We start from the raw sequence: 15,321 nt of genomic DNA, 5'->3' as shown, positions 1-15,321 counted from the left end.
AATTGTAGCTCTTCAAAAATGTGTATTTCTTTGCACAAAGCATTAAAATGTGGCCTGGAATAAGAGCTAAATGCTTAATGCATTTAGCTATGAGTCTTCTGTTATTTTGGAAACTCAAGCCTTTACAATGTTGCTTAACAAATCACTTATCATCCATGCAGGTTATAACATAGGGAAAATGTCTACAATTTATAGGGGACTTCTGCACAGAGGATGTATAATTCTGAAAAAATCAATCAATAAATAAATAAAAAGGCTGAGTAATCAAACATTTCTGTGAACTCCACATTAAAAAAAAAAATCATGTGAACATTTACATCGCCCAACTTTTGTCATGTCAACAAACTAATGACCACACCGGCTGACCAAGACTTCATGCACCGAGCAGGCAGCAATGTAAACAGATGCCGTGAGGGGAGCTGTGATTGGTCCGTCGCGGTGGGTGTTTCCGCATTCCGCAAAGAGCTGTCAGCAGAGGCGCGAGTTGGAGAGGGGACTGTCGCGTCCGTGCTGAAACCTCAGCGGTCACTCCCAGAGGAATAACGGTCCATCGCGAGGGAGCAGAGATGCCTTACATGTTCATCAGTACGCAGATCCGACTGGTGTGTATCCCGCATCTGTTTAATGCTTTCTGAAGAGGCGCGCTCGAGTTGGACATTCAGGGAATTATTGATTTGGCAGAACACCACAGCGCGCACTACCAATCAATCAAGGTTACAGATTATAGTTATGCATCGGCCTGTAATATTGTGCATGCTGGAAAACAACAGTCAATGCTACAAGCGGAGCAAGCAGCGTGCGTATGCTTGTGTTTTGTTTTTTCTTTTCTTTTTTTTCTTTTTTTTTTGCCATGGTTCCCTAAATTAAAAACACATGTTGCCAAGTTGTCTGCCTCTTGTTGCGCATGTTCATTCTGTTGTCTGCACGACTGGAGCAGCCTAATTCTAGAGCATTGGATGAACTATTTTTAGGCTGTCCACTTATTAGAGATTATGATCCGCACCTGCCACAGGGCTGCAGGTGTAGCCATGTAGATACTGCACAGATAACACACAACAGATATTGTTGGAGCAAAGCAATCATTTGTTAATTAATCTTAAACAAACTATCAGCTGTTTAGTTTGTTAATCTACTTAATTGCTTCTTACAGGAGAATGGTCCAACAAATGTGGGAGACGAATATTCTGATCCAGCTGTCATGAACTACCTGGGAGCAAGGAAAACAACCATGCTGGGAAACAATTTGTGAGTATTGAAAATGGAGCAATCGCTTATTTTAATGGGGGGACTTAAAGTAAATGTGGCAAGTAACTGGTCAAACTCGGTCATGACCTTATGATGGGAAGTAAAGTGAATGATTTGGAGGCATCGTTTGGCTCAGGGTTTCATCCACACAAGCACCAAGACTTAAAGTGTCCCTCACAGGATGTGGATTTGATTATTTAGAAGAAACCACCTCCACCAGCATCATGCAAATAGGGACTGGAAGACTGTAATGTGTAAACTGTCCACACACACACGCATGCAGATTCCACTCCCAGGTGGACTGTAAATGTGCTCACACCGGGCCACATTTCCATATTTAGGCACTTGGTGTTTCTTTCATTTTGGCAGCGAACGTGTACATATTGACCACAGAGCTGAGATCAGGTCACGTGGCGGAGGAGAGCTGCTGCTCTGCACATTTTCGAATAAACCATTCATGCTGATGGAATACAGATCAGGGAAGTGTTGTCATTGGCAATCTGATTCAAATGCTGCTGGGAAATGAACCAAGGTGTGGAAGGAAGTGAACATGCACCAGAACAATTAACAGCATTCTATGGCCCAAGCAAAGTTTACTGAAAGACAGAGAAACCCCACATCTGTGGAAAGTCCACTTACTTTGTGTTTATGCTCATTTAGCTCCGAGTACCATGTGGACGACCCACCTCGCCTCGTGTTGGACAAGCTGGAGAAGATCGGCTTCCGCGTGCTGACGATGACGGGGGTGGGACAGACGCTGGTGTGGTGTCTCCACAAGGACACGGAGTGACGGAAGTGCTGATTGGATTGATGTACCTGTAGAAGCCTTTTAAAAAGGGTGAATGAGTCATGATGAAGAACTTTGTCAACTTCTTTAAAACTTTGGTTCCCACCCCATACTGACAGCTAGTAAATCAGGCCTTTGCCAAGTAAAAATAAAGTTCTTAAAATGAGATTATCCCAGACATAACGTTTCAGACTACCTTCAATAGGTGACTGGTCACCAATTTAAAGGGAACACTGAATTACATTCCTGAGTTTTACAAGACTCTTTGCCCATATTGTTTGCTACGTACTGCTGGTGACCATGTGCGGGGAGTGAGGGCCAGTTTCACTGTTAATATTTCATTTGGCAGTAGAACTCAATTAAAGGCATGTCTGTAAATTCAGCCTGCGCAAAAGGCCTCACCCAAGCAAATAAAACTCAATGCTAGATGGATTTGCACTCACAGCACTGTGTAAAGATGTTTTTGTAAATGTATCATATGCTTATGATTAAATGATGTAATGATGTGGATTGCTTGTGTACTTATTAATAAAAGAAAAATAATTTGCAATCCTTATTAGATTTACCACAGAAACAATGGCATGCTTTCTGGTAATCCATAAAACAGACACTTAACAATAATCATATATAGAAAAATGATCATTATTGTGAGCCATCGCAGCTCCGTGGCACCTTACAGGGATGATGTATGCACCAAGATGAGGCATCGGCACCGTAGGCACACAGTGCAAGAGGTCTGCCTGTGAGAGCCAACAAACACTGGGTGGTTCCATTACAGCCCCAGGTCTGCCAGCGCACGTCTGGGGCCAGCCCGGATCACTAAGCCACAAACCAGAAACTTTGCCAGCCAGCTCACAGTCATACTCTTACCAGTCCTGCTGCTTCACACATGACTTCGCTTCCCCCTCCACACCAAAGATCAAAAGGTGCCGGTGCTTCCCAGTTCTGAGACCGTGGGGATTCCAGACACTGTTTGCACAAACCAACTGACAGGTTTGATCCGAACAATGTAAGGAAAACGGTGAAGAAGATGCTATTAAGATTCCAAGGCTCTGCTGTAATCCTTGATAGGACGGAGCCTACATCAGGCTCATCCTCCCATCCTGGTTCGCATGCAGCACAAGCCACTGTGGGCTCAGGGCAGGGTTGGTGGTGAATGTGTTTCCTGTAATTGTATTTCCTCTGTTGTCATTTGGACAGAGTTTGTGTGTTTCTGGGCTTTTTTTTTCACATTGCCGGGATATGAAAAGGGCTACGCATAAACAAAACCATGTGATGAGGGGATTTTGCAGGAGGAGAGGAGCAGATGTCTCCCACCGCACTGCACCGCTCCGCAGCTGGACATTGTGTAACAGCCACGGCGAGGCAGCGCAGGACTCGTGGAGAGATGGATGACTGGCTCGGATGTTGCGAAGCTGCCATGTGGCTCCTAAATAACACACTGACAGGAGAAAGCGTCGCCACACAGGCCCGCAAATACAGACACACCATTACGCCATAGTCCCCCCAAGGGACAGGAAAATAATACAATTTTGATGGATAGATGTTCCGCAGGCAGAGGACCCTGTTACAAAACTTATGGCAACCGCAACAGTGTGGCACTGCAGTGTCTGACTTAATGTGGGTCATAGAGTGGTGGCGTGTCACTTCAGAGAACATAAATAAGCAATACAGAGCAACTTCTAGGTATCTGTTACATAAGCCTATTGTGAAACAGCTTAGGACAGAACACAAGACAGTCTTTAGAGCAAGTGGCACGTTTAAGCTAGTCCATGGCCTGTGACAGGATCCACCAGGATCAAGGGTAGAGCGTATGAAATGGAAACACTGAGGTGGGTAGGTTGCCCCAGAACAAGCACACCCACTGCTGCAAACATCATGCATGAAGTAAACATGGATGTTCATGCACTGTTCATGCTTCGTGCAGCAGTTCTCACGTTGTAGAAGTCAGTTCAGAAACAGTTTGAGGACTCCTTAAATGAAAGCCTTTCAGTTGGTGATTAAAGCAACGGTTCTTTGCCTTTGCAAAGAAAAAAAAAGCAATTTGCTTACTTACTGAGAGTTAGATGAGAAGATTGATACTACTCTCATGTCTGTCCATTTGGTCCAATTTTAAGCTGCAGCCAGATGCGGTTGTACGGGAGGTTATACGCCAGACAATTTCTTGGCCGGGAGCAGTGACTTCCCGGAGTCTCTGCTCGTTGCCTGGCAAGCTAATGGTGACAACAAGACTCCAGAAAATCAACTCTGCCTGCCAAGAAATAGTTCAGCACCTAACCCCATGTCAAACTGCAACGTGTTGTTTGTTGAGTTTTGATCAGATTAAACATATTAGATAAAGCGTGTTAATTAGTGAGTTTTAAAGGTGGTACTGTAGGTGGACAGAGCCAAGTTTGCCGTTTCCCTACATTTCCAGTCTTTAAGATAAGTTAAGCTAAGCACCTCCTGGCTCCAGCTTCTATTAAACGGACGACGGTCATAGCGCTACCAATCTTTTCCACTAAATATTGATGATCCTCATCAGGAGTTTCCAAACTTTTTGGCTTGGGATTCCTTAAATAGAAAGCCATGCCATCGCAGGTTGGCCTAAGTGTGGTCATCAGTTAAAATATTTGCGTCCTTCTCCTATCCTTTATCATTTTATTCATTTCACAGCTACTGACAGTGTATGCAGACAACAAAAAGGCGCGACTACATTACACTACACCAAGCTGGCTACAATGATGAGGTAATGAGACATTACAGCCAGCCAGCCAACGGCTGACAGATGCAAATTACATCATTATATCATTTTGATTACGTGTGGTGTTGCACGGCCAATCTCCGGCTCGTTTTCAGCACGATGAATAAACACTAAATACTCCCTGGAATACTCACTGAATTTATCAGAGTTCAGATAAGTTGTAAAAATCCTCACAGGCACCGCAGTGCGACACTGTAATGATCCATCAATGGGGATGCAATATTACTGAGACACGCTGAGTATTGTCTTAAGATATATTGCAACTTGTTCATTTCATAATTGAAAATTAAATTCCCCAAATCATCAGAAAAACCACAAAGGCAATGTGAAAACATTATCTAATAAATTTAGATGAAATATCTGCATCGCAGTTTATTGCAGCAGCTAACGAGCCAGCAGACTAAATTTAGTATCTGTCAGAAACAGATGGAACTGCAAACATACAGACTCCACATGTGCGCTTTATTTTGAACTAACAGTCCAATTTGCCATAAGATACTGATCAATAGTAAGTTATCAAATATTATTGGCGCCCACACATTGATACAACATGGTGACAGTAGATAGTGTGCAGTGCTGATTCACCCCTGCAGCCTGAGTGTTAGGACTCCTACCTCTGGACTTGCAGGACCTCTCTCCTCTACTCTGTCTCTCCCTCAGTCATCCTACACTCTCAATAAAAAAAAGACACAACAAACTCATGAAAACCACAGATAAAAAAACAACTTTCTTTTTGGTTATTAAAAAGATTTATTTTGCCTTACAGTGTAATACATAGAAAAAAAACAATAAGAAAACACTTAAGAGGCTTTATGAAACTAAAGCCTGAAACAAGTATTCATTGAATAGTTGCAGGCTGGTACCGAGCTGGCTCCTGCTGTGCTATGACCCGGCAGCGTCCTCTTCATCGTCTCTCTGCATTTGTTCTATGAGTCTCTGTCGCTCAGCAGCCTGCCTCATCCTCATCATCACCACGCTCTCATAGTCGCGTTCATTTGTCAGGGCGCCCTGCAGGAGACAGACGCACTATGTCAAACAGGGGAGCACGGAGAGGTTATTATTAAAATGTGGAAAACGTGACACAGACTGCAAATGATCTGAGAAGGCGTATTCTAATCATTAGTCACAATCTGTGTCATTTCTACAGACAAAATCAGGCTGTAAGGGAAGTATTTGAGGCCAAGAATTCATTATTTTGTGCAAGAATTTACAAACAAAAAGATACGCAAAGCTTTACTTGATTGATAGATAAGTTGTGGCTGAAGATTTACTATTATTTTGATAATCAATAAGTCATTCAGGTCCTTTTCTTTTTCTTTTCTAATGACTGAATCTCTGCAGCATAGGCAACTTTTAGTCCCTGGTATGCGTCGCGCTTCAAACCCCCTTTAATCCTACATTTCCCAACCTTTAGCACCTTTTCATTTGTCGCACTTAGCCTGGTAAAAGCCCCTTTCAGACTCCACACCCTCAGCTGGTTACAGGCAGGCTTTCTATTGTAAATTTGTAGTTTCCAAGTTCAAGCAGAGATAACCCTGATGACATCACATCAGCTGTGCTCACGGCATGTGTAGTACATCCCACAAGTAAACTGATCTTGATGTGTAAAAGCAGCGGCATGACCCTTTAATCAATACGCAGGCAGCATTTCTAATGAGCCATTACACTGGAAATGAGTCATCGAAAAGTCAAACATGTCTGTATTTTTCATTGTGACAACAGCGACCCAGGGTAGCATACGGAGCGAATGACACCACGGTCACCGTCCACTGTGTGTTTGCTTTCACGACCGGGCCTGTGGGTGCGCAGCGGAGGAAAGGCACACTCGGACAGATGCTCTCATCTCAGTTACCATCAGCATGATGGCAGGGTGAACACGCATGAGACAGCAGCCCACAGAGCAACTGTGACAGGGTAATTCCGCTGCCTGAGGTCATTAAACCCCAAAATGAGGGCTGGGATTAAGCCTGGCAGCCGCCCAGGATCTCAGTGTGTATGTGTGTGTGTCTGTGCAATTTCTTTGAAGGGCTTGGGTTTGGACGACGATGGCGAGAGATTCTCTTACTGTGTGGGGAATCGGAGAGGGCAGCCACTGGCTAATGGCTAATCAAGCAGGGTGGAACACAGGCCAAGACGTCCTACACACACACACAGGTCACGATCTGTGCGATCACAAATGCCACACACACAGGCCAGCACACACTCTAAAGAAGCAAAGAGACATAAAATTTGCATCTAGAATGATGCATATCTGCATATATTTGTATGAATATAACACACACATGCACTCACAGAAACCATCATCCCGTTTTGAAGGGGAGGAAGACCATGTGTCCACAGAGTAAGCCATTGTTTTATAGAATTATATCCAGGAAGTCTGCTGGGCCAAGGAAGTGTCTCTTTAACAAGACAGTGAGCTGCAGGGGAGAGCGAGTGAGTGTGTGCATGAGGAACTGGGGGAGAGCGAGTGAGAGCAACTGGAAGAGGAGCAGTAGGTTTTTGTCAATGCGCTCGCTGAGCTAAGGCATCTGGAACACATCACGGGGACTCCAACATCCATGTGCTGAGAGAAGGAGGGTAAGCATGGAGGAAGAAGACAGGAGAGGGTCGGTGAGGGGAAGTTATCCCCCACCCCGCCACCCCGCCCCTGGATTCAGGAAAGCTGCTATTATCATTCCAGTAATGTGAGCTCAAGCCCTCGTCTGACACGTAACTCTGAAATATCACGCGAACGCCATTAGGTAAATAAACAACTCTCGCATCTTCAAATTAAGCAAAACACAAGCAAGTACACAAGTAAGCTGGTGAAAAAGCTCCCTCTTCCTCAGCAAATATATTGCTGCTCTGCCCTGCCCTCTACTGGCCACTGCCCTGAAGTGCACCTGAAAAATGTCAGGGCAGAATTGGTCTGACCTATTCTCTACCCAGTGTGGTCACAGGCGGACTGCACCAGGCTAATGATGTAGGGGAATTCTGAGTGTTAACAGGTGCTTTATGGGCAGCGTGACGCATTTCTTCTCAGGGTGAGGGATGTTTCCTTGCCTCGAGTGTTAACTTACAATGTACATGTTTAGCCAGTGCATCACTCTGTAACCAAACACTTGGTTGTGTATGTATGCGTGTCTGTGTGTGCGTGTGTGTGCCGCAGTTAACATTGGGGCCCAGGGTGAGTAGGAAACCACAGAACACAAACAATGGGCCCCAGTACAAAGCCAAGAGAGGAGGGCACGAGGCCACCGCAGAGGTACGACGGTAGTAAAACACACACATACAAACAAGCTAAGGATTAGCTACGTGACATCAGCACATGGCTAGGCCTCCAAACAGCACACCCCAGCCTGACCCAGCGCCAGCAATGACATCATGAGTACCACCAATGCTGTGAGTCAGGCAGTGTAAAACACACACATACACACACACACACACGCGCGCACGCATGCTCTCACACTCCGTCCCACACGCAGCAGGAGGCATCTCGCAGTGCAGGTGGCCACTGTGTTCCCTCAGCGCAAGTTGTCAGATCAGCTGCACATTACACCATTCCTTCATGTGCGTTTCTGCAAGTTGTGTGTGAGTATGTAAGCGTGTGAGCACGAGTGAGTGAGTGAGTGAGTGAGTGAGTGAGTGAGTGAGTGAGTGAGTGAGTGAGTGAGTGAGTGAGTGAGTGAGTGAGTGAGTGAGTGAGTGAGTGAGTGAGTGAGTGAGGAAATAATTGAGACTGCCACTGTCTCTACAAAACGGAAAAAAGAAAAGACCTTTCTCCAGCAAATTATCACAGGCAAAAGAGGGGATTTCTTACTGTGGTGTTTGGACGTAAATGTATATGCAGATAGGTGACAAATAAAAGAAGACAAGCCAACATAAATTGTCTTAGTAAGGTGTTAAACCTCCACAAGCCTCCAGAGCAGCTTCGGTGCTGCTTAGCATAGATTCTCAAAGTCTGCTGCTCCACTGAAGGGAAGAACACTGCCCTAAAACATATTCCTGGAGTATGCTGTGATCGCAGTGGTGAAGATGTGTTGAAGGCGTCAGTCAAAAAAAATCTACCAAAAATGTGACGTATGTGACGTATGAAACCCTGGCTGTCTGAATCTGTTTCTATGTCATTGGTCAACTGCAGTTCCAAGGTGGAAACTTATTTTGATCTTGATCTTGTGTTATGGTGTATAGAGGGGGGTCTTTAAAGCTTGGGGTTCTCACAGAACACTTGGTTTAACAAAGCCTGATCGTATTACTTCAGAAACTATCTACAGCAACTTTTAAAACATTTTCAGTTGATATACTCGCTATTTCATGCTTATTGTCTCTTAACCAAATTTGTATTTGATAACTGGATTAGCCATCAGATATCTCTAACAAGTCACTGAGCCAAGAAGTGATCTTTGCTGCCAAGAGAAGGAACGTTTTTTTCTTAACAAGCCATACTCTGTGGTCCAGCCTAAAATTTCTGCCTCTAATGCACTCTGGTGTAGTTAATCAAGGAACTATTTATCTGGAGTGTGTGTGGTGGTGCAGTGTGTGTTTCTATGTGTGTGTGTGTGTGTGTCACTGAGCTATCGAGTAGGTGATTTATGAGAGGCGAACACTTATTTAGAGATCATTTGTGTGCGGGTATATGTGTGTGTCTGTGGTCCTGTATTATGTGGGTGCCCGAGCACTCCTGCTAACTCAAACAAACAGGCAGCAGGACAGGGGTACTGCACATGCAACACTGGAGCCAAGGTGAAATTCCTCTGCAGACAAAACTCAAGCTTTGTAAATGGTACTGGATTAGTCATCATTCATTATGAGACTCGGCAGACATAAAACCCCAAAGGTCTGGTCTATTATACTGTTTTTGTTAGTGAAGAACAAACACTACGTACAGATTAAGGCCCAAATCGACTTCCTGTATTTAACCCTTTACATGCACATGTCCTGCAAACATCTGGATTTTGAATGAAACTCTAAGACAAGAACTCCTTTTATTTGACAGCAAAAGCTTCGGGTCTGAAAAACTCTGCTGATGTAGGCTTAGTGAGCACATGTACAGGTCACTGATTGTGACAGTTACTGCAAGTTAGTGCTGAGAGACATCCCTGAAACTACGCTGGAAAAGATATTTACTGTGTGTAAAACACAGCTATTGAAAACCACAATCTGGGAAATTTTCATTGACATAAATGTCTGTCACGTCCCTATCTATCACCAAATGAGCTAACTCAATGGTGATTGCGCCTTTGGCCCACTGAAGAAAGTGTTGAACTATTTGCAATATTATAAAAAAAACGCTAATGCAAACCAAACATTTCCAACTGCTGCAGCTTTCCATTTAAAGCATTGAACTGCCGAAATATGAGTTGACTTCCATAAGAAGTAGTCACGGGAGATGCAATGCATTAGTCAGTGAGATTAGCACTGACCATCTACAAAACAAGGAAACGGTCATTTTCAGCATTTCTTGACAGCGGATCAGTTTGAGATATTGTGGGTGGTAATGAAAAGAAAATGAGCAGCCACAGTGAGCAGTTAGATGAAGAGCTGCAAGAAACGGGCCACAAACCTCCAACTTCTCAGCAATGTAACTAGTTCCTTTGACTGAGCACTGCTGTCCACAGACTCATGCTGTGTGCAGCATAATATCAGACCAGACAGCCGCTCACAGAATGATGGAAAAAGCCTGCATATTGCCTGACTTCTTCTGCTGCCCCCAGGACTATGTGACCTGTAGTATTGAACCTTGCCATTCTGTTACCTGTAGTATTAAGCATAAATGCAAAGCTGATTTCTGAAGATCGTCAATCAAATATAAAGTGCAGATCTTTTACATTATCACATGCAAAGCCAGCAGAGTGCCTGAATGAACATTGTGTGCAAATAGTGATGGTGGCGTGTGGACTGTAGATTCAGCCAATAACATTCAAAGGTAAGGCGCAGGGGAAAAAGGCAGCAGCGGATGTGGGGTGCCATGTAAGTAGGTGTGTATGTGTGGACATGTACGCATATGCTTGTGCGTGGTCACGGTATTGGACAGAAAAGAAGTCTGTTGGACGGAGACGGAGAGCGCCGTTGGAAACTGTTAAAGTAAAGGAAATAAACAGTGAAAAGAGAAATGGCAGCAAAGACCTGAACTCCTGGTGCCCTGGCATTTCTCTTAATGATGGATGAGCTCAGGGATCCTTGAATAAGGAAATGTGGGGGTTTGGCCTCTTTAATATCCAACAAAACATCGCTGTAGAAGCAAAATTATGTCTTTCACGTCTTGGCCTTCCGGGAAAACCCCTCTGATTGCAACAGATTTCCCATTACAACAAAAGGGGCCACAGGACTGGTTAGAATACAGTCTGAACCTTGGAGATGTAAAAAAGAACTCAGTCATTATGACGGGAGAAAAAAAATGAAATCAAGGTCCAATTCAATGTAAACTGTCTGTGCACTCTGTGCATGTATGTATGCGTATGGTTCCTTATCTAATGTGCAGAACAAACACACCTCATACCTCCGGTCTTTACAGTAATCGAAATATCCCAACCATGATCTTGTAATTACTAATGATTCAGTGCCAGGAGACACAGCAGTACATTCCCAGCCTACAATGAACACCCACATTCACTGGGAAAAAAACAGTATGAGTTATGCATATGTACGATCAATCCCGCTAAAGCTAAACAGAGAGCTCTTAACATTTTGTTAGTTTGTTGGTGCAACAAAGAGATCAAAACATATACAAGATTTCTATGTATAATAACCCAAAATTACCATTACATAACATATATTTCCTGGAGGGGGTAATTCTCCATTTATTGGACAGCTGACAATTTAGAATGAGAGGAGAGAGGAGACAAATTCAAACACAAGACACTGTAGCACCATGATATGTACTTTATAACCCATCAGAATTCCTCTAAAAAATCTGGGATAGAAAAACAGATGCTATGAGTTTATGCTCTCAGTCTACTGTAGAACAAAGTCCTCAGCTCATTTGTAAATGGTTGATGATATAGGATGGAGCTCAGAGGCCAAAAAAAGCAGGCATCACAACAAATTTCTCTAAAACCCAATGTAAATAATCAAGCTGTTTAATATTCATATAGTATTTGTCATCAATAAACATGACCTCATCAGAAATTTTTCTCATACACCTTCATTCATTATCCAGCCTATTCACCTCCTTACAGTGTTGGAACTGACGTGGCCATACTTTGTTGATTAAAGGCTACTGCAAGCTTTGTCATGTGTTAATGAGGCTGCACTTGGTTAACACCTGGAGTTTAGCTGGTGTCAGATCTCCGTCATGCGCAAACTGAGTGTCTTCACTTCCTCTGAGCAGCCAGGCTGCCAAGTTTCTGTTGGAGCGCCTTCAAAAAGATCATCAGTGAGTCATAACTTGGGAGACAAATGGTGACGACAGTTCGTTAGAATGATGACAAACGCAAACTAGGATAGACTCACCACAAAGGACATTACAAAGCTACTAGAAACTGTTTAAGAGACAGTTACAGAGAGAATAGTGGACTGTCCAATTTCAGGCAAGGAATTGACCATCTAGTCTGGCACTTTGTAGGACAAGCTGAATTTCATCCAGCGCAGTACAGCGTGTCCCACGTTTGTCGTAATCGTAAAATGTTTTTCATATAAAAGAATGAGACAGTTCATGCTATAAATCTAGTCTAAATGCTGGCTGTCTAAGGGCCTTGATACAGCGGAAGCTGGAGAACACACAACAAAGAGCCAGAAGAATATCCACCAAAGCCTCAGTTTGGGCTTCTAGCGCCAGTCAAAGCAATATCTGGAAACACTTTTTATCCTGCAACAACAAAAACATGCAGCATCCCAGATTTCAGGCCCAGCATAGCTGCATCAAACCACACTGCCCGCTATGGTCAGGCCTTAGAAAAGAGGTTTATACAGAAATCCAGCTCGGGCTAAACGCATCAGCCCAGAGGCTACATAGCCTGACAACACAAGTAAAAGAGTGAGCCCAACCTTGGTCAGATGGCAGGTCTTGTGAGGTCATTCCCAAATACCGCAGATAACACTAGCTTTTCGCCTTGATTGTTTCCTAGCATGAAAGCCGTTTTGTGGTTGTAGGTGGAAAGGGGGGAGGTTTCTCAGAAGAGAAATGTTCAGAAATGTCCTGTTTCAGTCTTGAGTAAATGTTATGATAATTTCATTTGCGTGAGTAATTGTGTCTGGTCTTGCAGACCGTTTCTGGCACTGGAGTACAGAGCGGGAGAACAAGAGAGGATCAGGCGGCACGCCTATTGTTTATTGGATCAATTTGAAAGTACTGGAGAAGCAGTGAAAGATACCATTTGTCCATTTTCTTCACACTCTGCATGTTCAAGTTTTGGGAACAAGGAGAGGCATTGAGACTCTGGACAAAGGGATCCATAGACGTGTCCTCCTTTCAGCTGGAACACTGTGTTCGGTATAAGATCAGAGCTCAATGACATGTATTCTCTTTAAAACACAAGTTGAAGAAAATTAAACAGTTAAAAAAAAGACTACTTCCAAACCATAAAACAACCAAAATGGCATGATCAGCGCAAGTAATACAAGTATAATTACTGGCTGTGAGCACACAGCAAAATGCTTTAAGCCTGCCATCTTTAACACAAATAAATTCCACAAAAAAATAGCAAAAACAAAGTTTGCTGTTCTGACACAATTTTCATTACTGTATTGCTGGAGCATTCCAGAGACAAAGACAACAAGCTGGAGGCGTGAGAATTGGAATTGCAACAAGCTATCTCTCTTGTGCAACCCGCCGTGCCTGTACATACATGTCTGTGTGCGATAGTATGTTTTGATTACACAGAGAAGCTATAGGCCTCCAGTCAGGCAGAAGGGCCTGTGGAGTGGGCCGGACTCGGCGGCTTTAGGCAAGCCAACAGTAAGCAGGAAATCAGGAAATCAGCAGAGCTGAGGGACAATGACATGGAGATTAGAGATCAGTTAACCCACCTCCTCTGGGTGACTGACCCGTGTGCTCACTGACTACAACTTCCTTTTAGACACAAGCACGCAATCTAGGAAACACACACACTCTCAAAAACAACTCGCTGTAGACTGACTAACCTATCCCATGTCAAGCTCTCACTCCTGAAATGAACCGTGCCCCTCTGTTTTGGGCTTTCTCAATATCACAGGAATGAAATCAGCAGCTCCTGTCTAGCAGGTAATGGGTGCAGCCAACCGACCAGCAGGACTTTGTTGAACACTTGTGACTAAAGGGCCAACTCACACTGCGACCGGGATGATATCACCTGAGCTGGCAACCATTCTAAACGGGATGACTGTGAATTTAAAGCCTTAAGAAAAAAGAAAAAAAAGGCTCCACCTGGATGGTTGTACTCTGACCTCACCTGGCTTACCTCTAAGGCAAAAACAGCCTTTCACTGATAACACACCTGCAGAGCTCTGCAATGGAAGAGGGAGTCTACACTGGAAAGGATTAGCAAAGAAAGACTCACCTAAGCAGCAGTATAAACAAAGGTAAGGGACACTCTCTTGGCCGTTAAATGCTACAATTTCTGTAAAAGCTGACTTGGTTGTGTCACATGGGGAAGTACCATTTTAACTGACTCTGTCTCTCTCTCAGGGCTGTACAATGAAGTCTTCTCTGTAACAGCTGAACAAGCCCCATCATGTCAAGGAAGAGTTTGTCAGGGTGTGCAGGTCGACACAACCTAGTTTCCTGACAGAGACGTGTGTGCATGCGTGGGATTCAAATATCCTGTATTTGCTCAGCAAGGAAGGTAAGAACTAACTAATCAACCTTTATCCATTCTGCTGTTATTTATCCTGCTGGACAATCAGGTGCATGAAGAAGAAAATCTTGAAATCAATCGCTCTCAACTCATTAAGGTTTTCATGACGGACTCCTCATCTGTCTCAAAGCTGTATCATGTATGGCAGAACTGAGGAAGATAATTTAAAGAAAGTTTCTTGGCCAATCTGTTTTAATGGGCTTCTTTAATTTTTACTTGGCCATGAAGTGTTTCCTGAACTTGGTACTCATGGCTGAAATCCTAAGACTCCTCCTTGGCCAAACTGACATGTTTGCAAAGGAATGCTGTTGTGTCCACGCTCTCCAATCTCCCGCTGCTACTAAAGTGCCGGTAAAACCTTTACAGGCCAACAAAACCTGTTTGCTGTAGTGGCTTACAAATTTACAGAGTGAGTGTTTCAAGTCACGAACGCAGATCTAATGTGGGCAAAGCTGTTTGGGAGACCGTAAAATCACAGACCCTGAGCAGATTATCTAACTGACGTGCCAGCGTTGATGAACTGAGTTCTGTTTTACTCAATAAAATGATTACAGGTCACGGAATGCAAAACGGTTCTTGAAAATTCATTGAAAGTCTTATTGTATGCTTTTCATTTTGACCAAGATGTTTCCTCTTAAGTTTTGCTTGTGGAAATTAAATTTTAATAATACAAAATCCCAAAGCGCCGAAACATAAAATTTACTTTGAAATGTAATGCCTACAGTGTGATGTTATTTATGGAATAAAAATATATTTTATGAACTTCCACATCCAGAGTCACTGCATAAATCCGC

The 15,321-nt window shown here is 43.6% G+C and overlaps 3 protein-coding genes across 3 annotated transcripts in view; 1 reads left to right on the top strand and 2 right to left on the bottom strand.

The window, feature by feature from the left end:
• Positions 1-1,976, bottom strand: part of bmf1 (BCL2 modifying factor 1) — an 82,264-nt gene extending 80,288 nt beyond the window's left edge. Inside the window, exon 1 of the mRNA XM_070979669.1 lies at positions 1,885-1,976. The gene's annotated coding sequence lies outside the window, so the exon portion shown is untranslated. The remainder of the gene's footprint in view (positions 1-1,884) is intronic.
• gchfr (GTP cyclohydrolase I feedback regulator) lies at positions 444-2,542 on the top strand. The gene is made up of 3 exons (XM_070979671.1): positions 444-602; positions 1,151-1,245; positions 1,906-2,542. The coding sequence occupies exons 1-3, from the start codon at positions 567-569 to the stop codon at positions 2,033-2,035; spliced, it is 261 nt and encodes an 86-aa protein (XP_070835772.1). The 5' UTR covers positions 444-566; the 3' UTR covers positions 2,036-2,542.
• A 2,968-nt stretch (positions 2,543-5,510) lies between these two features.
• The window catches only part of dnajc17 (DnaJ (Hsp40) homolog, subfamily C, member 17), a 32,105-nt gene continuing 22,294 nt past the window's right edge, over positions 5,511-15,321 (bottom strand). The window contains exon 11 of the mRNA XM_070979763.1: positions 5,511-5,783. Within this exon, the coding sequence (XP_070835864.1) occupies positions 5,658-5,783 (126 nt within the window). The 3' untranslated portion in view covers positions 5,511-5,657. The remainder of the gene's footprint in view (positions 5,784-15,321) is intronic.

This window comes from Chaetodon trifascialis, chromosome 14, assembly GCF_039877785.1.
Source record: "Chaetodon trifascialis isolate fChaTrf1 chromosome 14, fChaTrf1.hap1, whole genome shotgun sequence".
Lineage (NCBI taxonomy): Eukaryota > Metazoa > Chordata > Actinopteri > Chaetodontiformes > Chaetodontidae > Chaetodon > Chaetodon trifascialis.
The sequence above is the reverse complement of the archived record's forward strand: the minus strand, read 5'-3'. Positions and strand labels throughout refer to the sequence as shown.